The 27,090-nt window shown below is 43.5% G+C and overlaps 1 protein-coding gene across 1 annotated transcript in view; it reads right to left on the bottom strand.

Moving 5' to 3' along the window:
- Positions 1-8,952: 8,952 nt before the first annotated feature.
- The window catches only part of LOC115465067 (25-hydroxyvitamin D-1 alpha hydroxylase, mitochondrial), a 34,840-nt gene continuing 16,702 nt past the window's right edge, over positions 8,953-27,090 (bottom strand). The window contains exons 3-9 of the mRNA XM_030195466.1: positions 25,161-25,357; positions 23,098-23,298; positions 21,355-21,518; positions 18,605-18,771; positions 18,348-18,429; positions 16,425-16,622; positions 8,953-9,066 (exon numbers count right to left, since the gene is read on the bottom strand). Of these exons, the coding sequence (XP_030051326.1) occupies positions 8,953-9,066; positions 16,425-16,622; positions 18,348-18,429; positions 18,605-18,771; positions 21,355-21,518; positions 23,098-23,298; positions 25,161-25,357 (1,123 nt within the window). The remainder of the gene's footprint in view (positions 9,067-16,424; positions 16,623-18,347; positions 18,430-18,604; positions 18,772-21,354; positions 21,519-23,097; positions 23,299-25,160; positions 25,358-27,090) is intronic.

Genomic DNA, 27,090 nt, shown 5'->3' with positions numbered 1-27,090 from the left:
TGTTCAGAATTAGAAGAATGAATGTTCTAGATGAGGAGCAAGAGGTGTTGCAGAACCAGATGACTCCAAGCGGACTGAAGAAAGATAGCCTGACAAGGTGAAATGGCACTGCCAGGCTCGGTGACAGAAAACTAAGTAAGTCTGGAAGAAGTTTGTTGCTTCTCTTCCTGGTGACCCAGCTCCACCCAGGTCAAAAGCAGGGGCCAGTTCTTCTGGGAAGCTTATGAAGCCATTATCCAAGCAAGTCCATGATAAATAAATAAAAAAATCCCATTCCTTTATCCTGGGTTAAATGGGTAGAGGCTTGGGAAGTAACTGAAATGGCCCCAAAGATGATTTATTTTCTGTGTACCCCAATTCTTCTGCTGCATCCAACTCAGGGTTATATAGTTTGGGGGCATATGCCCCTAATTGGATTCTAAGACATGATGGAAGATTATTTCTGACTCGCTATGGAAAGGGATGAAGATGTATTGTTAAGCAGGATTTCCCAAGCTATGTCCCTAGCTAGCAAAGATGCTGACAATCTGTGAAGTTTGTCTCCATCAAAAGTTCTTTATTAGTACTGAAAAGGAGGAAGAATGAGCCTATGACCTGACCTTGCTGACCCTACTGCCTGAACTAGTGTGAACCCCGCCCTGCCTACCTTTATATAGAACATTATGTTCTGGGGTACACGTTGCTACTAACAGTTGGAAGCCTGCTTTATCTATTGATAAAGGAAGAGGACAGAGTCCTTTATCAATAGATAGAGCAGGCTTCCAACTGTTAGTGCCCACGTGAACCCCAGAACATAATGTTCTATATAAAGGGTCATTGTTGGGAGTGGGCACACCAGGAAGCCTTGAAGAGACTGTTCCAAGACCCTTATAAAGGGTAGCAAAAAGATCATTCCAGCTCTCTTTGTAGCATTTGATAGCAAGCTGTTCTGGTGACTGTGTAAGATGGCCAAGTTCAGAAATACCAGATTAAGAGACTGCTGTCGAGAGGAAATTGCAGGGGGATGCGTGGAAATGATTTTTGGATCATTTCCAATTTTCAGACATTTGACTGATCTATGTGAAAATGTTTCAATATGCATAAATCAACTATGTGTGCATCAGAGATGATTTAGCATGCATTCTTTATACGCATAAAATTTTCCCACAGAGACTGAATGCATACCCCTATGAAGCTACTCCCTGACTGGCACAGCTATCCAGTTTCTCATCCTGTGTTACCTGAATGGATTCAGTTTGGACCTTTCTCCTGGCAATAATAATGCAGTTCAGATTCATGAGTTTGTCTTTGGGAGGGGGATCAGATTTCTAGTTAATGAGGAACTTCCCAAAAGACATTCACATTGACATTTGTGGAGTAATATTAAACCCGCAGTGGCCCACAGGTTTTTCTAAGCTGGAATATTCAGCACCAGACTGCACCGGGATACTAGGGCTAAATATCCAGGGTATTCAGCAGTCACTGAAACATATCCAGGAACTGCTGATCAGTGATTTAGTTATGGGTGGGCACAGACCCACCCTGTCTGGCCCACCAATAAAGCCACCTTGCTGTCCTCTCTCCCATGCCCAGATCCAGCATTTGCCGTCCGCCCCACCCCCCACGCGATCTTCATTGGCGGAGAAATGATGCACATCTGCTGCCTGCATCAGCCTTGCAGGCTTCCCTCTGCCATGTCCTGCCCTCGCTGACATCATTTCCTCTTTCCTCTCTGGTAGGACCAACGAGGTTTAATGACAGGAGCTGACATGATCCTATCTGGCCCATTATCTGGGCTGAAGGCAGTGGGCGAAGCGTGCCCCCATATTGGCCAGTACAAAACAATTGCTATCACTATTGAAAACAATAGCAAACTTGTGAGGTTTATATTGTTTTATTAACCCTCCTAGGTTTTGCATTCTTTATGTCGGGAGGGGATTAGGGAGATATAATGGGAATTTGGGGGGGTTGGGGAGTTTTCGAGGGTTCTTTGAAGGGGGGAGGGTTATATTTCAAAATGCTGTATTGTGAATTTCAGTGCTGCGCTATATGCCTGTATTTTTTCTTATGATGACAATAAAGATATTTCTATATAAAAATAAAAAATAAAGGCATATAGCGCAACACTGAAATCCACAGTACAGCATTGCAAATAACAAAGCAAGCTCTGGAGCACTGATAAATTTATTATGTACAATATATAAATGAGCATAAATGATAATTCATACCAAGCCTGGCTCCTAGATCCTCAGAAAATTTGCCTGCATCATTTCTATTAGATGCTGGAAATAAAACTACCCAAAAGAAAAAGAAATCACAAAATATAAAACCTGGCCGTTTTATACCTCTTCATTCTGTTGTATGGTGTATCCTTAATATTGCTAATGTTTTATCTGAATAGAGTGTCTTTGCTTAACCCTTTGTTTTTACAGGTAATGTTTTGCTCCAGGAATTCTATGGATGGAATTTATTTTCTTTAATTGATATACCATGATGGGAGCCATCAATGCCAACTATGCGGTTTATACAATACGACTATGTAGAAAGTATAAAAGAGTAGGAGGAGAAAGAAAAGACAGCAAAGGACAAATGAAAGATCAGGATTGAGTAGCACCAAAGTCATTAGAGAAAAGGAAGGGCTTTGAAAGTACAGAGGGAGGGAACAGCTCTGAGCGGGGAGGGAAGGGAGTTCTACAACTTAGGGCCAAGGTAGCTGAAGGCAGCCTCAAGAGAAATGCTAAGATGGAGGGAAGAGAGGGAGGGGAGGCACAGTAAGTTTTTGCTTGAGGAATGGAGGTAGCGACTCGGAGAGTAGGGGATAAGTAGCTCACTGAGGTAGGCGGGACGGGCAGAAGGTGACCGGTGTACGTAAGGATGAGTATGAATCTGATATGAAAGGAGACAGGGAGCCAATGCTCAGTTCAGAGGAGTGGGATGACATGGTCAAAGAAATGTGCACGATATAAAAATTTGACTGCGGTGGATTGGATGAGTTGTAAACATCCTAAGTCTTGGTCAGCAAAGTTATAATTGATGGGGGGTCAATAATTCTAAGCCGTTATCTGCCGCATTTGATGCGGTGGATCATATCTTACTTTTAGAACATCTAGATGGAATAGGAATCTCCTGTGTTAGACTGGTTCCAGGAATTGATGGAATAGGAATCCCCTGTGTTAGATTGGTTCCGGGAATTCCTGTCCAATCGTAGTTATTCTGTGACTCAAAATAATCAATTCTCAAAGACTCTCTACTATCTCTAATTCTTTTCAACTTCTATATGGCTACATTAGGAAAAATTGATTTAGGCCCTGGGTAACTGTTGCTATCCTATGCAGATGACATCTTTCTTCTTCTACCCAGTTCCAACTATTTATCAGGATTTAGTAATGCGGGATACTTTAGGAACAGATCAAATTCAAAAGTGGGCGCAGGCTTATAGATTGAAACTAAACCCAGATAAGACCAGGGTCCTATGGTTTAAGAATCAGAAAGTTATGGTACCTTCTCTTAATCTATCTAATAATCACTTCAAGGGTTCATATATAATATCAGTAGTCAAATATGTATTACCTACTCTTAAATAGACTACCAGAAGCTGCACAAATTTTTCAAAGAATTTTTCTTAATTCTTTATTACTATTCACACTCCTACTCACCCACATATATATCTACTAACCCATATACATGATACCCAATAACCCCAAAAGTTTCCTATACACATTACAAGACTAACAATGAACATGAATTATTCACTTATCTCGCAGTCCACCCTGTGCACTACGCATCATAATGAAACATCCACACAGTGTGTTGCACAAAATCAGTGGTCACAGGCAATGTGGGTCATGTGTATATTGTAGGTATGCTTTGTGCACTGATCGGGTGTGGGTTCAAGGTATTGGAAGAGAATTTTATTTAAAGGGTAGATCTGATTGCAACAGTAAAAATGTTGTCTATGGGGTGGTTTGCCCGTGTCAGCAGTGGTATATCGAGGAAACTATACGGAAAATTAAAGCACGTATTGCGCAACGTTTGAGTAACATTAGATTACATAAATTAGAAACTCCGTTAATTTCTCATTGGATACAGGAAGATCACGGGGTGGAGGACCTGAGATTTGTGGTGTTAGTTGTTTTGACAGGGGTGGTCAGGAATTGCGAGTGGGAGCTTATTAAGAGGAAACAAAAGCTGATCTATGATTGGGGCACAGTGGAACCATGTGGTCTGAATAAGGAAGTAGATTGGCCATTATTGATGACGCTATAAAACAGTTGATGATCAGTGGTAGGGGATATACTCAGTGTGGGAGATAATACCAATTGCAGAGAGTTCTCTTGGTGTACCATACTATGATTCGAGGCTGTTAAAGGTATTTAGAATATATTGTGTTAAACATGTGAATATGGTAAGATTGTATGAGAGCAGAGTGTGATGTTTGTCATTTTCAAGTAGGTCTCCTGAAGAAGATGAATGAAACACGGCCAGTGTTGAGACCAGAATGGTATTTGTAAAGTGAGCGTGGGTACCCAATAACCTACGGCGAAAAGAAACTGGAATTTGTTTACAAGAACACTTTGATGGTGATGAAGGGGAGAAGGGACGTTGGTCAACGGTTGTGCCCATCTTTCATCATTGGATTGTGTTGGAACTGAAAAAGGAGGAATGAACTTCTTGGACATGATTTTGTGCAACACACTGTGTGGACGTTTCATTATGATGCGTAGTGCACAGGGTCAACTGCGAGATAAGTGAATTATTCATGTTCATTGTTAGTCTTGTAATGTGTATAGGAAACTTTTGGAGTTATTGGATATCATGTATATGGGTTAGTAGATATATATGTGGGTGAGTGGGAGTGTGAATAGTAATAAAGAATTAAGAAAAATTACTCTATCTAATGGTAAAGTTCTCTTCGTTGAGTTGGAGGCCAGAGTTCTAGGTATAATTCTTGACTCCACTCTTTCATATGACTTTCACATTAACCATCTATGGAGGAAAACTCTATAAATTGAGACAACTGTGCTTAATTCAAGCTTTAGTCAATCAAAATACCTTTGCCCTATTAGTCCAAATGTTAATATTACCCCATTTGGACTATTGCAATGTTCTTTTCTGGGGCATTAGCTTCAAACATTCTAAAAAATTACAGCTTATCCAAAACACTGCAGCATGATTTATGTTTTCAAACTTAGTAAATATAGTATTGTTTCATCATGTTTAATAAAGTTACACTGGCTTTCTATTCAGGATAGAATTAATTTTAAAGCAGCATGTTTGCTTCTTCAGATTGTACATGGCTTTACTTCTGAATTACTTATCAAAACATTATCAATCTCCTTATCTGTTTTTTCATCCCGAGCCTTGTTTTAAAAACATTTGATTCCTAAGCGTTTATGGCAGTTCAACTCTGAAACTCTTTTCCCAAATTTATTAAATTAGAGAGAAATTATTTACTCTTTAGAAATAAGGTTAAGACTTTGCTGTTTCCTAACAATGGGCCTCTTTTACCAAGCTGCGGCAAAAGGGGGCCTGTGCTGGCGTTGGCATGTTTTTGAAGCGTGCTGAAGCTCCCTTTTACCATAGCAGGTAAAAGGTAGGTCTTTCTTTTCTTCAGGAAATGGCTGTGCAGCAAGTGAAGCACTTGCCATGTGCCCATTTGGGGGGGGGGGGGGGGGATAGCCCTTACCGCCACTCATTGAGGTGCCGGTAAGGGCTATCCCGGTTGTTCCGGGGCAGAGGGAGCTGCAGCGAATGAGCGAAGTTAGCGAACTCAGAGCAGGCGCGCGCTGCAGCACTCCCCAGCGGCGTGCATCCTGGGCGGACCACCCCCACTGCCCCCCTTGGTACACCACTGAAGTGTGGAGAATTTCACATGTTGATCTTTATGGTATATCTTGTCAAAGAGATGGCACTGGCCTTGAATATACAGGCATAATTTTTGTGGCTGCGGTTAGTATCTAAAAAATGCTAAATTACCCCTGGTGTTTTTACTGATATATAACTTTAGCCATTCTGTTTAATTTTATTTTTTTTTCTGGGGGAGGGTGTGTAAAGCTTTTCATGTCTAAAGTGGCTCCAGTTGTCCCACAACCCCTGGCAGTAATTTAGTCATACTGGAAGCCACATAGTTGGATGACACTCACTAATGGATAGTGATATGGGAGGAGTTTGTGGTTAGCAAAGCTTTTCAGAAATGGATTTTCCTCTTTATGTCTCCTGCAAAGTGCCTGGGCTCCGGAGAGTGGGTCCCCCATGGACTGTGGAAGCCTAAGGCTCAAGGAGAGGAGTTCCACTTATCAGAAGTGTGTAGGTGTTAAAGTTGCTTTACAGCAAATCCTAGGTTCAAGGAGTCATAAGGAAAAGCGGAGCGCAGTTGAAGGAAGCTGGCTACATGTGTTCTGGCCATAGACCAGGACAGGGGCTTGCAGCTCTACTAGAGTTTTGAGGTGGACTGCACAGGTCACTGATGAGTGGAAGAAGAATGGAGGGATCCCAGCTCTCTCTTTTGCTTTGCTTTTTGGATATATAAGTGGATCTATATTGACTTTGCCTTTTTAAAGTTCTAGTATGGACTGTGTCTAGAGATCACCCAGTTATTCATGTATGCCTAATTGCTGTCGATTCTCTGAGGCACAAGAATTCATCAGTATATACATTTTTACTTTTAAATAATCAAACTTGACTGATCAGTAGTTTTCTTCAAGTGCCTTCAAATAGAGGAGTAGCCTAGTGGCTACAGAACTGGGCTGAGAATCAGGGAAGACCAGTTCAAATTCTGCTGCTGCTCCTTGTGATCTTAGGCAAGTCACTTAACCTCCTATTTCCTCAGGTACAAATTTAGATTGTGAGCCCTCAAGGGACAGGGAAATATCTCATGTACACAAATGTATTTTACCTTGAGCTGCCATTGAAAAAGTGTGAAAATAAAAATATCTAGAGTGTTGATGTGAGGTCCACAGAGGAGAGTCCTGGAAGACATCTTTCCCCTAGCCCTGGATGGGTAATGACTGCCCTTTTTCCAACTCTGGTCACAGAAGATGAGGTACAGGTTATATAGAAGCCAAAGGTCCCACATGCAGTCTTCACTGACAGCACTCAAGGTTACAGCAAATCCACCACTCATTACAGATTAATTACCTGCACAGCAATCACAACTCAGTGTCATGGTTCACTGTATCACATACTTCTTTAACAATCAAAAGAAAGCTGCTGTATTCTCAAAAAAGCACAGATAACTTTCACAGCCTGATTGTAGGAAAGAACTAACCCATATGGGTCTCCCTCAGAATAGGAATGCAGATAAAATTTATTAGAGTAAAGCAATAATAAATAACACTAAATATTAAATTACACATTGTATAAACAGGGAAAAGTAGAATTTTGGGAGTTCCAATTGATGATACAAAAACATAGTTACGGTATATGGACATAATCTGTATTACTTAATAATTCATATACATTTATATCATCAAAATACATAATAATATAACCAATAAATAGTGAAAATACAGAACTTAATTTAAATAATATTTTTACAAATGACCCTGAGTTTGCTCACATGACAAAACAAACTGTAGCAGGGAAAAGAAATACAATGACATCAGACAAGTCTGGAGGTAAAAACTCAGTGAAAAGTGCTAAGAGCATTCATTCCCATTGGCTAGTAAGGTGGCATCAGGAAGTGATGTCACCACAAGCACAGTGCCCCTTCACTATGGGCAGGAATTGAGGTTGTGTGCATCACATCTGCACTGCACTGGTGGTGTCTATACTGATTGTGTAAGTCTCACCTGAAGTCCACAAAAGGAATACCACCCTACCAGAGCTGGAGGGAGATTTTTTAGCCAGTGTGGTATTTGTAGTCCCCAGTTCTATCCATTGAAAACAGTGCTGCAGGTGCCATAAAGCAACAGGATGAGGTTGCCAGAAATCTGGGACTGACCTTTAGTCTGTTTCCAGGAACAGAGGAACTTGGCAACTTTGTCTCACCCGGGTCAGGTCAGAGAGGCTGATCCGGTCCTGGGTTTGTTCTATGGTACACATGGTGTTGTAATTCTGATTTCCCTGTGAAAAGTAGAAGCAGATCTTTGTGCCTGCTGTTTGGGTTTATCTGGGTGAGATGAACATCATACCATACTGAATCCTGACTAGATGATGCCAGGTCACCTGGGAGAAGTTGCGTTGGTCCTGGTGTAGATTGTAATTTCAGTTTTCCTAAGAAAAGTTTGACTCATAATTTAATTTAAATAATATTTTAAAAAATGACCCTGAATGGGCTCAGTCCTTGTGATTATTATTTAAGAGATTATTCCTACATGGTAGAAACTTTTTGCATATTTTTAAAGAAAGCTGACATGCCTTACAATCCCTGAGACTTCCAGCTTTGCCACAAGAGAGTGTCTGCAGGCTCTGGTACTTCAGTCCCAATGAAGCCCATGTGCTAGGCCTCATGCAGGCCTAGGCAACCCAGTTCATGAGAAGCCACTCATGGTCAGTCCTGGATTTTGAATTTACATGGAAACAAGGAGGCTTAATTGACAGGAGACAGCAGGATCGTGCTTGGCCCATTATCTATCTGGAAGCCAGTAGATGGAGCTTGCCGCCATATTGAGTCACCCAAAACAATAGCAAACGCTTATTAGAAATAAGGACTGCCTATGTGTGGCTTGGCATGGACCAATAGTTTGCTGTGCTTTGAGTGTATCAAGATGATGGCTATGGCTTCAGCCTTGTCACGTGACACAGTCTCCTGTCAATTAAACCTCATTGCATGTAAATACACCATGGAATTTCTTGGTCCTGTTTCTTCTACTTTAAATCAAATTACAGGCCCCAGAAAGCATCAGGAGGAGGGAGTCAAAGAGCCAGTACCATTCTAAAATCTCCCTACAGAGATCAGGACATCTGGCAGTTTCATTTCTAGGCCGGAAGTGTAACAGAGTCAAGTTTTGTCATCATGGTCGCCAGTGCAGGTCAGCGATGTATAAACTGGAGGTTGATTTCCTTCTCAGGCACTAGCAGTGTCCTTGTCATGGGTCGCACAATGCTGTCCTCATCCTCTGGCCTGACCTCAAAATGAGTCAAAATCTGAAACAGAGAACCATGAACAACTAATTAAAGAAACCAGAATGATTCTGAACCATAGTGGAAAATAGCCATGCTGCCATAAGAGATGGATTAACTAGAGAAACACAATCAGTTTTATTCAAATTCAGTTGAAGAATAAGTGACTGGGTCCCTGTTATATTTTTTACATAGATTAATAAAATATGTCTGTTTCTGCCTAATTTGCCATCTGGCTTGTAGCACGGTCAACTGTCTTCCCTCACGATCAACTGTCTTCTCACAGTGGCTGAACAACTTACATCTCCTCCCACAATCGTACAGCTCTGGATTGGAAAATTAAAAATGTTTTCCATCTCTGGGACTATAGAGCTGTAGGGAGACAGCTAGCCAATCAATTTTTCATAATGTCCTCATCGTGAAATAGCTGTCAAATGGAAGCAATCTGATGGACCCACCTTGCAGGAGTGGCTTATAAGAATTGAGAGTTGTTAGAGACTCGAAGAAAGAAAGGCAGACATCAGAGCCATTAGGACCCTACACATAAAGAATGAACCCACTTACAAGACATTTTAACTGCTGGGGATGGGATGGAGTAAGGGGTGGGGGACAGGTTTATGAGACTGGGCTCACTGAAGGAACCGCTATGAGCCCTGAATCTAATAGGAATTTACTTTGAGTGGGGGCAAGGGGATGGGATCTTATAAGGCATTGTTTACTGTGTTATTCATCATTGTTCTGGAACAGTAATATGTATATCTGCTTCCATTTATATGTTATTTATGATGATATAAATGTTACTGTTTCCTTTACTTGGTTTGCATTTTGTCTTTTTATTGGAAAATGAACATAAAAATTATGAGATACAAAAAAAGAAAACCTTGCTCTGATGGGTTGACCATTTCTGTTTTACCCAGAAGTCTCTTGGTTTGTATGAATCCCTGTGTGGCCCTGAGGTGGCATAGCAAGGATTCATTGGGTACAGTTACAGAAGAATGTCTTGTGCAAAGGGCAGAAGGATATCATTAGGGGATGAAGTGCTCCGGAGACCCAGAAATTCAATACCAGGGCCTGGCACTGAATTTCCAGGCATGAGCGCCGTTGGCTGAATGTCGATCCCAAAAAGGACAATTTTATAAAGTTATTTCTACATGTAAAGCCTGTTTTACATGCAGTCAAGGGCTTTGCATGAAACTTGGTACAGTTATTGCTTGAGTGAAGGCATTCCGGGAGACGTAATTTGAGTGGAGTTAGGATACACAGTGCTGTTTTATAAAATATGCAGACGTGCCCAAATTTCCACTGTCTTCAGAACAGGTATAAATTTGAGCGGGAGAATTTTGTACTATTGGGAAAAGATCTGGGTGGCCACTTTACAAAGGCCTTTTTGGACTTTCCACATTGGTGCCTTGTTTTATAATTACCCCCTAGAATCTGATTAGATCAATTTCAAAAGGTACACAACTTCAGCTGGCTCTCTGCTAGTGCTGTGCATTATTGCCATGTGGAGGAGCTGGGCTCCTGCTCCCTGGCTGACTTCTAATGGCTGGATTCAAAGCCCATGGTTGTAGAGTATCAGACAGTCCTGGTGCATGCTCCTCTAGCTGTGGGGTGGGGGAGCCTCTCATTGCAGTGGTTGGATTAAATGAATTTGGAGGAGGGTATAGAATAGGGTAAAAATCCCTGGGGAGCAGCCATGGTTCTGACTGAGCTGAAAGCCCAGAGGAAACTCCTGGACCAAGAAAAAGAACACAACCCTGGCTTGATAACCTGAAGGAAGTGTTCAGGAGCGCAGGTCTTTCCAATTTTCCTGGCCCAATCACAGTCAGCATAGGTTATCATGGCTGGTAAGATGTGAAAGTCCCACCAACAAAATTGATCCAGGAGCCTCTGCCTTTCCTGACATTGGCTAGCTCAGTGCACATGTTAAAATCTAAATGGAATGTCTTGGTCATAGGGTTACCATACATCCGGATTCCCCTGGACATGTCCTCTTTTTCAGGGGTCTGGGTCTGTCCAGGTTTCTGGACAGACAAGCCGGTTAGCAGGCAGGTGGGCAGGTGGACGGAGAGATGGGCTGGCTGGCGGGCGGGCCTTCTATTTCCCCCGCCTGAACCTGGTGGTCTAGTGGCCTCTTCGGGACAGGAAAGAACCCCACTCTTTCCTGCCCGCTGCTGCTGCTTTAAAATGGTTGCTGAGACTTCAAGCAGTGGCCTCGCGAGACTTCCGTGGACCACCAGGGCTGTAAGGTAGGCCAGGGGAGAAGAGGGGGTTGATATGTTGCACATGGATAGGAGAGGGGAGGGGTTCATATGCTGCACATGGATGGGAGAGAGAGAAAGGAACAAGTTGCTCATAGATGGGAGGGAGAGAATGGGGCAAGCTGAACAGGATGGAAGAGAAGGGAGAGGAGAGGGAGATGTGCTGTACATGGAAGGGAGGGAAGGGAAGGGAGAAGGGGGAAAAAAAGGGAAAAATGCAGCACATGGATAGAAGGGGATGGAGAGGAGGGGGGTCATGTTGTTCATGGATGGGAGGGAAAGGAAAAAGGGACATGCAGCTTTTTTGGATGCTTGCTTTTTTGGAAATGTGCATATTTTCTAATTTTGTAATTAGCAGAGTACGGAAGAAAATGCATTTCTATTACTTTTACCCAGGGGCGGCCCGACCATTAGGCCACCTGTTGTGGGGGCCTTGGTTGGCACTCTTTGGGGAGCGGCATCTCCCCTTCCTTCCTCCACCCCGTTTGCAGCATTTATCTGTTTTGTGAAGCTCCAAAAGCTGGTGGCAGCAGCAATTCCCATACGCTGCCCTGCCACCGGCACCCGCCTCTCTGATGTAACTTCCTGTTTCATCAGAGGCAACCACAGTAAAGGGAAGAGGTGGGTGCCGGCGGCAGCACAGCGTATGGGAATTGCTGCTGCCGCCGGCTTTTGAAATGTGATGAAATGACAAGGTAAATGCCGCGAACGGGGTGGAGGAAGGAAGGGGGCAGCATCTCAGCCTGGGAGGAAGGAAGGGGCAGCATCTCAGCCCGGGGGGGCCGGCAGCATCTTAGCTCCACCTCAGGTGGCATCTTACCTTGGGCTGCCCCTGCTTTTACCAGTATTTTCACTGCTTATGGAATCTGGCTTTCTTGTGGGGTCAAGGTGACTGTGCATCAGGGTGTGCTGTGGGGCTGGGAGTGGGCTGGGGGGCAGGGCTGGCAGCGGGGCCAGAATTTATATTTTGTGTCCTCTTTGTCTATGCAAATATGGTAATCCTACAACTTGGTCGTGATCTTGTGAGATTATGAACAAGATGTGCGCCTGTGAGGTTTCAACATGTGCACGATGGCAAACAAATATTGGGAAAGCAGAGTGGCCAGGAGCAGAAGGATGGGCTCCTCTCACTGTCAGCAGGAAGAGATGTTGGAGATGAGTGGAAGATGCTGGCAGCAGACCAGAGAAGGGGAAAGGCCCCTCAGATTCTCTGGAAGAAAAGGAGAAGGCAGGTAATAAAAAAAAGTGAGAGGCAGGGGGCACATGCTCAGGGAGAAGGGTGAAGAGAAGTGGATGGCTTCCAATTTGAATCCAACAACAGCCTGACTCTGAATTTATACAATAAAAACTGGCAAACTCAAGAGATCTTGTATTGAATCATCCTCACTTCCAAAAGTTTCTTTAATTTATAAGCTTTGCTCTACATTTGTTTTTCGTTATCAGTTTTCTGTCTTGATTATTTAAACTGTGTTGGATTGTTTTTTCAGCTTTTCCACTTTTTGGAAATCTTGGGGTGATAGTATCTGAGGATCTGAAGGTGATGAAACAGTGTGACAAGGCGGTGGCCGTAGCTAGAAGGTTACTAGGCTGCATAACCCTAGTAGCGCTCTAGAAATGTTAAGTAGTAGTAGTGTATAGAGAGAGGTGTGACCAGCAGAAGAAAAGAGGTGTTGATGCCCCTGTACAAGTCGTTGGTGAGGCCCCACCTGGAGTATTGTGTTCAGTTTTGGAGGCCATATCTTGCTAAGGATGTAAAAAGAATTGAAGCGGTGCAAAGAAAATCTACGAGGATGGTATGGGATTTGCGTTACAAGACGTATGAGGAGAGACTTGTGGACCTGAACATGTATACCCTGGAGGAAAGAAGGAACAGGGGTGATATGATACAGACGTTCAAATATTTGAAAGGTATTAATCCGCAAACGAACCTTTTCCGGAGATGGGAAGGCAGTAGAACGAGAGGGCATGAAATGAGATTGAAGGGGGGCAGACTCAAGAAGAATGTCAGGAAGTATTTTTTCACGGAGAGGGTGGTGGATGCTTGGAATGCCCTCCCGCGGGAGGTGGTGGAGATGAAAACGGTAATGGAAGTCAAACATGCGTGGGATAAACATAAAGGAATCTTGTGCAGAAGGAAGGAATCCTCAGGAGATTAGCCTAGAATGGGTGGCAGAGCTGGTGGTTGGGAGGCGGGGCTAGTGCTGGGCAGACTTATACGGTCTGTGCCGGGGCTGGTGGTTGGCGGTGGGGATAGTGCTGGGCAGACTTATACAGTCTGTGCCAGAGCCGGTGGTGGGAGGCAGGGATAGTGCAGGGCAGACTTATACGGTCTGTGCCAGAGCTGGTGGTGGGAGGTGGGGTTGGTGGTTGGGAGGCGGGGATAGGGCTGGACAGACTTAAACGGTCTGTGCCCTGAAGAGGACAGTACAAATAAAAAAGTAGCACATATGAATTTATCTTCTTGGGCAGACTGGATGGACCGTGCAGGTCTTTTTCTGCCGTCATCTACTATGTTACTATATATTTTTGTTTCAAGTAATTTTTGGTATTTAAAGCACTCAAAAGCATTTTTTAGGGGGGGGGGGGTAGTGGAGAAGAGGTCGCACTCCTTGCTTTTTGGTTATACTCTGACTAAAGGTGTATCTTTCCCATATTTTGGTTTTCCATAGTATTGGTTAATTATTTTGTCATAACATCAGATGGAGTTTTAGAACACTGTAGGACAGTGGTTCCCAAACCTGGTCCTGGAGGCACCCCAGTCAGTCAGATTTTCAGGATATCCACAATGAATATTCATAAGAGAGATCTGCATGCACTGCCAATAGAGGCAGTGCATGCAAATCTCTCTCATGAATATTCATTGTGGGTATCCTGAAAACCTGACTGGCTGAGGTGCCCCCAGGACAAGGTTTGGGAACCAATGCTGTAGGATAGTGTGTGTTGAAATTTTTGGGCCTGATATTCAAAAGGAGAGGCTCCTGCCCGATTAAACTGTGCTGAACTGGCCACCTGGCAATATTCAGTGGCTCTTAAGTGGGTAGTGCCACTGAATATTTTCTGTGACCACCCAGACACTGTCCCGTTAATGTCGGGGTGATCTGGGAACAGAGCTGGAGGCAGTGATATTCTGTCCACTGACCAATTAAGTAAGTGGATAAAGTTAAGACAGCAAAAAAGTCATCCTACGTTTATCTGCTGTGCTAACCGGGCACCAGTCTGAATATCAACAGGTGCCCAGTTAATTTCCAGGTGACCCAGCATTGAATATCTGGACTTAATTCAGCCTGTGGCTGTCAGCGGCTTACACATTGCTGACCACCACGAGTTGATATCAGGCCCTTTGTCTTCACAGCAAACGTGCCACGTTAAAATTAATCTATGGCGGTGATTCCCAAACCCCCAGCCAGTCAGGTTTTCAGGATATCCACAATGTATATTCATGAGAGAGATTTGCATGCACTGCCTCCACTGCTCGCAAATCTCTCTAATGAATATTCATTGTGGATATCCTGAAAACTTGACTGGCTGGGGTGCCTCCAGGATCAGATTTGGGAACCACTGATCTATGGCATACTAACCTCCTGAGACAGCTTTATATGTGGAAAAAGTTCAATTATAAGTGTGTACTTGAAATAATTAAGTATTTTAAAGTATCACCCACAATGAATGATAGCTAAGACAAACCACTTAGAAATCTATTATGGGGAGCATCACAATGAGTATAACAAGCACAGCTTAGATCTGTACAGTTAACCTTGAGCCTCCCCAAAAAATCAGTTCTGGCTATGACCCTGTAAGTGTCATACTTAAATTTTGAGTAAAGATAGAAAAAAATGCAAAGAGTTCACCAGTCAAATTGCTCCTAACCACAAATGTAATTTTCTGCAATTTCTGGAAAGGAAAAAGCAATCCATAGAAAATAATCACCAGTGTAAAGCCCTGTGCAGAAAAAAACTGCATGAAATTTTGGCCCCAAGGGTTACCTTTTGGGATCGGGTACAATACCCCAAAGTGCTTTTCCTAAGGCTTTACTCTGACACTTTATACTGTTCAAAGTTGTCCCTCCCAGAAGGTGAAGGAAATTAAATCTTCGGTCAGAAGAAGCACATGTCCAATATTGTGCATGCCTGCCAACTTTCCAGGATTCTGTTCTTTCTTTAGGTACTTTTGTGAGGGCAAAGCAACTAGTCTTGACAACCAGCCTTTCTGTCTCACTGTCTGTATGTTCATCCATATACATAGTGTAGCTGTGCAACCAGTGTACAACTTGCATGAAAATTAGCATAATGATTATTTGTTGAAAACTGTGGGGAAATCCTAAATCTAGTTCAGACTGATCTACATTTTGGATCATTTGAACCCACATGCACCCCTATGTGCGATGTACAACTCTTTCCAGGGAAGCTCTTACCACCTGTGAGTCATGTGTTGTGGGCACTGTACGCAGGCACTGCCACAGACAACTACATCAGGCCACCTGGCAGATCCTGAGGACCAACTGACTCATAAGGGAGATCCCTTCTGTGGTACATTTCAGAAGCTCTTATTCTTTATTAGCTGTGTGTTGTGGATGCCACACTGAACTGTAAAGGTATGTGTGGGGTATAAATGTCAAATGTAATGTAATACATTTGGGAAACTGTTACTTCTGTGAGTCATGTGTTGTGGACACTGTATGTAGGCACTTCTGTGGACAACTACATTAGGCCACCTTGAAGATCCTGAGGACAAACTGATTCATAAGGGAGAGCCCTTCCATGATTCATTTTGTAAGCTCTTACTATCCGTGAGTTGTGTGTTGTGGACACTGTATGCAGGCATTACCATGGACAACTACATCGGGCCATCTTATTAAATATTTTTTTGTTCTTAGTTTTCTCACATTTGGTAATGTTGACATTTCCTCATGATGTGAACTGTATGTTTGTATTATTCATTTTGTATTGGTTTTTGAAGTATTTGCATTTACTTGATACTTTGTATCTAGTGTATGTTGAAAACTTAATGAAAACAAAAACCCAACTGTTTCCTACTTGGGTTTTTTTAGTAATAATATGATGATGACAGCAACAGCTGCTACCCGCCAACCACTGACCCATGCACAATTCAGCACTCACTCACCCTGGCGAGAGCCAGGTACACCTCCAGCTCTGCAATTCTCCTGCCAATGCAGCTCCTTTTACCGAACCCGAACGGGATGGAAGCATAGGGGTGCTGGGACTCGTCCTTCTGTAGCCAACGCTCCGGGTGAAACTTGTTTGGGTTTGGGAAGAACCTTTCGTCTCGGGAAGTGGCGTAATGGCACAGGGAGATCAGTGTCTAAGGAGGCACAATGGAATTATGTTTATGTTTATTAAAATTTTGGCATCCCGCCATTAATGAGAACAGATCATAGCAGATAACAATAAAGTAATTATAAAATTCTGAGAAAATAATGTTAAATAAAAATAAAACAGAGTAAATACCAAGCTTACAACATCACTTAAGCACCCACAACACAAAATCCATTATTTGTTTTCACATCATGATCACTGAAATAGTGCAGAGCCACCAGTACCAGGTTAGCGAAATACCAAAAGCCAATTAACATAACATAAAAACATATGAATAGTCATACTGGGTCGGACCAATGATCCAACTAACCCAGTACCCTGCTTCTAACAGTGGCCAATCCAGGTCACAAGTACTTGGCAGAAACCCAAATAGTAGCAACATTCCATGCAACCAATCCCAGGGCAAGCACTGACTTCCTCCATGTCTATCTCAATAACAGACTATGGATTTTTCCTCCAGGAACTTGTCCAACCCCTTTTTAAATCCAGATATGGTAACCACTGTTACCACATCCTCCAGCAGCAAGTTCCAGAGCTTAACTATTCTCTGAAAGAAAAAATATTTCCTCCTATTTGCTTTAAAAGTGTTTCCATCTAACTTCATTGAGTGTCCCCTTGGTCTTTGTACTTTTGAAAGAGTGAAAAATCAATTCAGTTCTACCCGTTCTACATCATTCAGGATTTTATAGACCTCAATCGTATCTTCCCTCAGCCGTCTCTTTTCCAAGTTGAAGAGCTGAAGAGTGGAGGAGTAGCCTAGTGGTTAATGCAGCAGACTTTGATCCTGGGGAACTGGGTTTGATTTCCACTACAGCTCCTTGTGACTTTGGGAAAGTCACTTAACCTTCCATTGCCCCAGGTACAAATAAGTAAGGTACAAATAAGTACCTGGATATACTATATAAACCACTTTGAATGTAACTGGAAAAAACACAGAAAATCAGTATATCAAGTCCCATTCCATTTCCCTAACCTCTTTAGCCTTTCCTCATATGGGAAGAGTTCCATTCCCTTTATCATTGTGGCCGCTCTTCTTTGAACCTTTTCTAATTCTGCTATATGTTTTTTGAGATATGGTGACCAGAACTGAATGTAGTACTCAAGGTGAGGTTGCACCACAGAACGATACAGAGGCATTATAATATTCTTGGTCTTATTGTGTAGGGAGGAGTAGCCTAGTGGTTAGTGCAGGGGACTTTGATCCTGGGGGACTGAGTTGGATTCCCACTGCAGCTCCTTGTGACTCTGGGCAAGTCACTTAACCCTCCATTGCCCCTGGTACAAAATAAGTACCTGAATATATGTAAACCACTTTGAATGTAGTTGCAAAAACCTCAGAAAAGCAGTATATCAAGTCCCATTTCCTTTTCCCTTTTAGCAGAACCCTAACATTTGTGAAAGACAGCTCAGACCTAAGATAAGGAGGTAAATGGTAGCGCTTTAGAAATGTTAAATAGTAGTAGTAGTAAATTATTCCATAGGAATGGAGAAAGAAAGAAAAATGAGAACTGCGGGTGGACTCATAATGAGCGAGTCTGGGAGAAGGGAGAACCGAACAATGTGAGTCAAGAGAGTGTAGCAAACAGGATGGTTTACAATGAATCATAACAAAGGAAAGATATGATGGCAAACCGAGGTGTAAGACCATGTCAGATGCTGCAGTCTGTGTGCTCTCTTTTGTTCATTTCAAAGAAATAACATTCTTTCTCACCTTTTTTGGAATTGTGTATTCCCCCACAAGAATATCCCGGTCAGAAATAAGCCGAGCGTTGCCAGGAATCACTGGATATAGCCTGTAGAGGGAAAACAGGCATTAGCATAAACAGAAAGTGTGGTAAGGCCTCCATGAGGCACTCTGGGGTCCAGTCCAAGAAAGGGGAGCTGGTTGGAGAGAGGCTGTATGTGACAGCTCCCTGCTGAGAGTCAGATAGGAAACAGAAATCTGTGTAAAGAGAAGGGAAACATCACCTGAGCACCTCCTTCATGACAGCTTTCATCAGTGGCATCTTGGCAACGTGAACAGCAGAGGGGATGGGCTCGTCCTGTGTCACCTCGCAGATCTCATGGTACAGTGCTGTCTGAATACATGGGTGACGTGAGAGTTCGTAAAGGCTCCAAGAGAGAGTGCTTGAGATCTAACAAGATGACAAAAAAAGAGAGAGCACTGTTTAGAGACTATGGTTAGTGAAGGTAAGGAGAATTTATCATGGCAGGACGTCTGGCTGCTTCCCAGATCCTCCCACCATAGCACACACTCCTTCCTCCACCAGTCACTTTGAGAATGTTAGCAAGTTACGGGAGCTACCTGAGCTAAAAGAGATACCAAGGAAACAGCAGAAGATACCCCCTGAAAGAACAAACCAGAACCAAAAACACACAAGAAAGGGGGAATGATCAAAGAAGTTCCAACACAGGGGATATTTATTAAAATCAACTGAAAACACATATGTGTCAAAAAGACTCGACACAGCCCTGGATTTTGGTGCTCTGCGCGCCTGCCTCAGGAATGTAAATACTTCAATCGGAGTTGATATTAGGGAAGTGTCCGACGTACAATCCAAAAGATACACCGATAAAACACCATCAAAAGATGAATCTAAATGTAAAATGCCACATGCAGTCAAATAATGAACATGACAAATGACTGCCAAGAAGAAATCCGAACACCAACAATCTTAATCGCTGGGAATAGCATTGACTCCTGGGGCAGGCATGCAGAGTTCTGAAACAGAGGACTACATCGAGTCTTTTTTTATACATGTGTTTTCAGTTAATTTTAATAAATATCCCTGTGTTGGAACTTCTTTGGTCATTCCCCCTTTTTTGTGAGTTTTTGGCTCAAAGATAATCAATAGAAATCAAACAAAATAAAACATGGAAAAGAAAATAAGATGATACCTTTTTTATTGGACATAACAATACATTTTTGATTAGCTTTTGAAGGTAGCCCTTCTTCGTCAGATCGGAAATAAGCAAATGTGATAGATGACAGTATATATAAGTAAAACATCCAAGCATTTCATTGACAGTCTAACAGGGTGGGGATGGGTAGGTGAGAGGAGGGTGATAAACAGAACAATACAACTTTATGGCTTATAATGGGCTAGAAAAACCCAAAGAGAAACTGCACAATACAGAATTAGAGAATGTTACATGATTAGCAGGAGTGTTGAGCGTTCTGCTTATTTAACAAAATCACTTTAGAGTATAGTTTAGCACAGTGGTTCCCAAACCTGTTCCTGGAGGCACCCCAGCCAGTCAGGTTTTCAGGATATCCACAATGAATCAGTGACATAGCTAGGGGGGCCATGGGGGCCTGGGCCCCCCAAATTGGCTTTGGGGCCCCCGGTTTGGCTGGCAGGGGTCCCCAACCCCCGCCAGCTAAAGCGTTTGTCCTGCGCTGGTCTCACATTGCCTGGTGCCCTGTCCTGTTTTCAGTTGCTGTGCACGCTCGTTTTAATGAAACCGAGCATGCTTGCACATGTCAAGTTTCATTAAAACAAGCTTGCACAGCGACTGAAAACAGGACAGGGCACCAGGCAATGTGAGACCAGCATGGGACAAATGCTTTAGCTGGTGGGTGTTGAGGACCCCCGCCGGCCAAGGTACCTTCGCAGTGGCGGTTGGGGGGGGGGGGAAGGCGGGCCAAAATGTGCCCCCCACCTTGGGCTCTGGCCCCCCTCCCATCGAGATCTGGTTATGCCCCTGCAATGAATATTCATGAGATTTGCGTGCACTGCCTCTACTGCATGCAAATCTCTCATGAATATTCATTGTGGATATCCTGAAAACCTGACTGGCTGGGATGCCTCCAGGACCAGGTTTGGGAACTACTGGTTTAGCTTTTAAAGCCTCTGTTAAGAGTTTAAAATAAAAGCTGCTTTAGAGCAGTGTTTCCTAACTCTGTACTGGAGTACCTCTTACCGATCAGGTTTTCAGGATATCTACAATGAATATGCATAAAAGAGATTTGCAAACGATATGAGGCAGTGTATGCAAATCAATCTCATGCATATTCATTGTGGATATCCTGAAAACCTGACTGGCAAGGACCAACTTGGGAAACACTGCTTTAGAGTAAAGTTTAGCACTTAAAGTTACTGTTGTATCTATAGCATTAGTTTAGAGTAGAACTAGCAGTTAAAGGAAACCACTGCTTGTCCCTGAGGTTAAGTAGCATGTAATCTTGCTACTTTTTAGGATGCTACCAGGTACTTGCGACCAGGACTGACCACTGTTGGATACTGGGCAAGATGGACTTTTGGTCTGACCCAGTAGGGCAATTTTTATGTATGAATGAATGTGCTGGGACTCAGTAGAGGGGTGAAATGTTCCTGTAACACATAGTAACATAGTAACATAGTAGATGACGGCAGAAAAAGACCTGCATAGTCCATCCAGTCTGCCCAAGATAAACTTATGTGTATACCTTACCTTGATTTGTACCTGTCTTTCTCAGGGCACAGACCGTATAAGTCTGCCCAGCAGTTTTTCCCGCCTCCCAACCACCTGTCCCGCCTCCCATCACCGGCTCTGGCACAGACCATATAAGTCTGCCCTCCCCTATAGTAACACATGTAGTATGAAGCAGCAGAGACTTCACAGAAGAGATGAGAGTTCTTCTGTCTGCCACAGAACATCATGGACTTTGTAAAGGGACAAAGTAAACTTTGAAACTAAACCAGGGTCTGGCACTGGCATGCGTGTGCTGGACTCACCGTGTCCACGCCCGCTAGCAAAAGCTCAGTCACATTTCCATACACGGACTTCATGGGCAGCTTCTCCTGAGCCAGGTAGTAGGTGAGGTACTTTCCTTCCACTTTCTTCCCCCATGCCACTTTCTCTGCAACCTCAGCCATTCTCTTGTCGATGTGTCGCTTCGCTGAAAATCAAAGGACTCTTTCAAACATGGAAAGGGAGCGTGCAGCAGGAAGGAACTGGAAGGGGATAGATTGCTCTATGGACCTTTTCCTTTTCTGCTGTCATGGAGTCTCATCCTGCTTCTCTGCTCAATTGCAACTAGGGCTGGGAGCCTTTACTCATCACTACTTAGAGATTGTACTTTACATCTTCTCCCAATTTACTGTTCTGGAATTTTCTGGCCTTTTCTTTTGGGTCTGTTTATTTCTGTGTGTTTCTGTGAGTTTCCACAGATAGTGGCAAGATAGGAATTTCTGGCTGACCACAAACTGACAAGACCATTGCCATGACATCCCAACCAACTGTCTTGTTACAAACAAACTGACAAGACCCCCCTCCCCCATTGTCATGACATCCCAGCTATTTGTTACTGAGCAGAGGTGTGGCAAGGACACTAAGGCCCTATCACAGGACTCCTATGTACTTGCAGGATTTCTGACTCGGTGATATATGAGGTGGTCCTTTGTGATGGGAAGGGTATATAAGTAACTGCTTATCTAAAGAGACTCTGAAATAGTCCAGATCGGATGGCAAGAGAGTTTCATATCCTTGCCACAGCCTATTTCCATGGGGGTGTCCTTCCCCCCCCTTGTAAGAACTAATTCTTTACAGCTAAGAATCTTTCTTTCTTTCTTTCTTTCTTTCTTTCTTTCTTTCTTTCTTTCTTTCTTTCTTTCTTTCTTTCCTTATTGTTAGACTATGTTCTGTAAAACTACTAATGCCAAGAGCCAATAATATTTCTTGTGCTGTTGCAGTGAGAAATAAAGATTCCTTTTGATTTTCTAACTTAGCCTGAGTTTTTTTTTTATAAGGATAGCAACCAAACACAGCCCAGTACATTACTTAACATCAGCTTTCAACCAGGATAGAAACCACAACAGTGGCAGAATTCAAAAGTGTTTGGGACAGACACAATGGATGATGGCAAGAGGAAAGAAGGGAGCTGACCAGAGAAGGAGCAGGGTCTGCAATGGTACAGTTAGCAGGTGGCAACTGCACAGACTGAGTGGCTCAGAAGGTTCTGAACTGCAAAAAGCTCTACCTTTCTATATCATGCACTCTTGTCAAGGCATTTTTCTGGAATGTTCCAAAATGGGGAGGGTTCCTGTGGTAGGACAGGAGTGCTTCCCATCTCCAAGAGGAAGGTACAAGTATATAGGAGGCTCACAGCAGGGGCATAGCCATAGGTGTTCCTGGGCCACTAATGCTACAGCCTGGGCATTTTCAGTTCAAAAACTGCCTGCAGAGCTTGGCTGAGGGGAGTTCTGGGGGGCCTAAGGAAGATGTTGTTAGCGGGGCTTGGGGATCCCTGCCAGCTAAGGTATGTAAATTTTAAATTGAGCTAGGAGGGTCAGGGAAAGCAGGAGGCAGAGATCTAAAGCATTGTGCCCACCCATTTTGCTGGTTGACTCACACACAATTTGGAGTCTGGCTACACCGTTGTTTCACAGAGTCCTGAGAGGAAGCAGGAAGTAGATGGGAGACAGCAGGAAGTCCTTAACCAAAGAGGGGCAACACTCTGTCCCACCTCTGTTCCTTACCAAAAGCAAACATATAATCCCAGGAGTCACAGAACTTCTGCCAAGGCTTCTTGATGATGTGATGCAGAAATCTGGGCATTGCCATGGTAAGCAGCGTCATCACGAACATGGTGTTGATGGACTGGATAAACTGCTCTGTTTCCTCTGGTACATTTGGCTCCAGACAGCCAATCCGTGACTCAAAGAGAACTGAGGAAATGCCTGTGGAAGACAAGGAGAGGTTCAGAAACTGGCAGAGCTCTCTCATGGCACGGTGGAAGGGAGAGAAGAAGGGGTTAATAAGTTCCTGGATGCAACCAGAGAATAATAGAAGATGAAGTCAGTGACCGTCAGATGTCCACACAGAACACACCCCAAACTTCATTTCCCATTCTCAATGTGAAGTATAATGAATGTTCTACAAAGACTTTAACCAACAAACTGAGTGGATATAAGCTGAAAGTAGTGGAGGGGCATAATCGAAAGGGGCGCCCAGGTTTTCCTGAGAACGTCCTCGCAGGACGTCCCAGCGAAGGGGCGGGGAAACCCATGTTATCGAAACAAGATGGGCGTCCATCTTTCGCTTCGATAATACGGTCGGGGACGCCCAAATCGCAAAATTTAGGTCGACCTTAGAGATGGTCGTCCTTGGAGATGGTTGTCCCCGGTTTTAAGCCATAATGGAAACCAAGGACACCCATCTCAGAAATTACCAAATCCAAGCCATTTGCTCATGGGAAAGCCAGCATTCATAGTGCACTGGTCCCCCTCACATGCCAGGACACCAACCGGGCACCCTAAGGGGCACTGCAGTGGACTTCAGAAATTGCTCCCAGGTGCATAGCTCCCTTACCTTGTGTGCTGAGCCCCCCAAACCCCCCCCCCCCAAAACCCACTCCCCACAACTGTACACCACTACCATAGCCCTAAGGGGTGAAAGGGGGCACCTACATGTGGGTACAGTGGGTTTCTGGTGGGTTTTGAAGGGCTCACATTTACCACCACATGTGTAAAAGGTAGGGGGGGATGGGCCTGGGTCCGCCTGCTAGAAGTGCACTGCGCCCACTGAAACTGCTCCAGGGACCTGCAAACTGCTGTCATGAAGCCGGGTATGACATTTGAAGCTGGCATAGAGGATGACAAAAAATATTTAAAATGGGTGGGAGGGGTTGGTGACCACTGGGGGAGTAAGGGGAGGTCATCCCCGATTCCCTCTGGTGGTCATCTGATCAGTTCGGGCACCTTTTTGAGGCTTGGTCGTAACAAAAAATGGACCAAGTCACCCAAGTGCTTGTCAGGGACGCCCTTCTTTTTTCCATTATCGGTCGAGGACGCCTATGTGTTAGGCACGCCCCAGTCCCGCCTTCGCTATGCTTCCGACCCCCCCCCCCCCCCCCCCCCCCCCCCCGTGAACTTTGGTGGTCCCTGCGATGGAAAGCAGTTGAGGATTCCCAAAATCGGCTTTTGATTATGCCGATTTGAGTGACCCTGGGAGAAGGACGCCCATCTCCCGATTTGTGTCGAAAGATGGGCACCTTTCTCTTTCAAAAGCCTGATAGAGACCCGATTTTAAGTGGAGGCCAGAAGACCTAATATGCTGTTGTCCGCTCCTCTCGGTTTTAGTATTAGTGGTGTTTTGCTTCATCCTCAGTCCCCCTTTCCCTATTTTTTGAAATTCTTAATTTAAAAAATGATGTCCACTTAGACTCTATTTTTATATAGACAGTATATCAAATAGAATTGAACCTTGAACCTAAAAATGTTGTTTGTGAATTCCTGTTTTTGATCTCCTATTGCAAAGAGATTCATTTCCTGATTGAACTCCCTGTCTTCTACAAAGTAACGTAAGAGAGAAAACAGAATCCAAGGTTCAAAATTCTACAGATGATACCGTTAGACAGGACCAAGAACATTAATTGAAAGCATCAGATGTAGAACACATTCTGAGCTTCACATTTCATTTTCTATATGCAGCAACAGTGAGTATGTTAGGTGTTTAAAAAAAACCCACAATGTTAAATGTAGTCTGAGATTGAAAGTGGGAGGTAGTTGGGGAGGGAAAAGGGTAGGGTTTTAAGAATCACCTTCTAAGCCAAACTTGTAGAATATGCTGGCAATGTCTTTAATCATCAGGCTTTGACTCTGGCGTTGCTGGTACTCCAGGCATTTGATCAGATCAGTGACCACATCGTTTAGGGCTCCGCCATACTCCTCCACCTCCTTGGGCTTTAGCATATGCTTCCCGAGGATGCTACGTAGCCTTTGCCACTCTTCCCCTTCACTAGAAAAAAGAGATACAGCCAGAGTTAGAATTCACTGGGGACTAGAGTGTTTCTACTGAAAAGTACAAAGTAGTACCAAGCCTTAGTGAAGCAGGCTGCAAGATAGAGTATAAAAAGGCAGTTATGAGAAATCAAACACTGAGAGGTATGGCCCTGTGAAAATGTAAGAACATAAGAATAGCAGCACAGAAAGAGAGTGGGAAATGGACCAATGACTCCAGGAGAACGGGAGATAAGATTTCAAAGAACCACTTTATTCAATGACTCGACACAGAAAACTGTGTTTCGGCCAAAAGGCCTGCCTCAGGAGTCTTGGTGATTCTTGTATTCCCAAATAAAAAACTTGAGGTCGAGTGGTTTGTTTTAAAACCTTCAGGCTTCAGAGTCAGTCAGTCAGCACCTCTGCCTAAGTTGAGATCACACAATCTGTCATCATCATCAACAATATAGGAAAAAATACAAGAATCACCAAGACTCCTGAGGCAGGCCTTTTGGCCGAAACACAGTTTTCTGTGTCGAGTCATTGAATAAAGTGGTTCTTTGAAATCTTATCTCCCGTTCTCCTGGAGTCATTGGTCCATTTCCCACTCTCTTTCTGTGCTGTTATTTTTTACGTGGGAGTTAGTGTTCATCCACTTAGGTGGATTACTCTCTCCTTTTTTAGAACATAAGAATAGCCATACTGGATCAGACCTAAAGGTCCATAAAGTCAGTATCCTGTTTCCAACAGTGGCCAATCCATGTCTCAAGTACCTGGCAGAATCCAAAATAGTAGCAACATTCCATGCTATCTCAATAACAGACTATGAAATGTTCCTCCAGGAACTCGCTCAAACCTTTTTTAAACCCAGATACGCTAACCACCGTTACCACATCCTCCAGCAGCATGTTCCAGAGATTAACTATTCGTTGAGTGAAAAAATATTTCCTATTTGTTTTAAAAGTATTTCCATGTAACTTCATTGAGTGTCTCTTAGTCTTTATACTTTTTGAAAAAGTAAACAATTAACTCACTTTTACTCGTTTTATTCCATTCAGGATTTTGTAGACCTCAATCATATCCATCTCTTTTCCAAGCTGAAGAGCCCTAACCTCTTCAGCCTTTCCTTATATGAGAGGATTTCCATCCCCTTTATCATTTATGTTGCCCATTTCTGTACGTTTTCCAGTTTCACTACATGTTTTTTTGAGATGCAGTGACCAGAATTGCACACAATACTCAAGGTGTGGTGTCACTATAGAACGATACAAAGGCAATATGTATTCCTTTCCCAATAACATTCTGGATTTTTGCTGGCCACTGTCACACACTGAGCTGAAGATTTCAAAGATAGATCCTTTTCCTAGGTGTTGACTTCTAATATGGAACCAGGCCAGTGCAAGGGTGGCACCCAATACAAATGTTCACCTTTACACCCCCTCGATGATCTTTCAAACTCCTAATCTGCCCCCCACAGACATTACAGTGTTAATATTCAGCCGGAAGCGGTGAACGTTTTGCTGAATGCTGCCGAATTTATTCCCAGATATTCAATTCCAGGCCATGTCTGGGCTTTGGCAATGAATATCCAGTTTATACGGAGCTAGCTAATATTCAGAACTTGACCGGCCATGGATGCCGCATAAAGATATGATTGTGTTTTATGTGGCCCCATTTATGCCGTTACCCTGGCCGGTTAAGTGCTGAATATCAGTATTTAACTGACCAACAGCTGACTCCACCCCAGAACAC

Source organism: Microcaecilia unicolor, chromosome 3, assembly GCF_901765095.1.
Source record: "Microcaecilia unicolor chromosome 3, aMicUni1.1, whole genome shotgun sequence".
Classification (NCBI taxonomy): domain Eukaryota; kingdom Metazoa; phylum Chordata; class Amphibia; order Gymnophiona; family Siphonopidae; genus Microcaecilia; species Microcaecilia unicolor.
The sequence above is the reverse complement of the archived record's forward strand: the minus strand, read 5'-3'. Positions and strand labels throughout refer to the sequence as shown.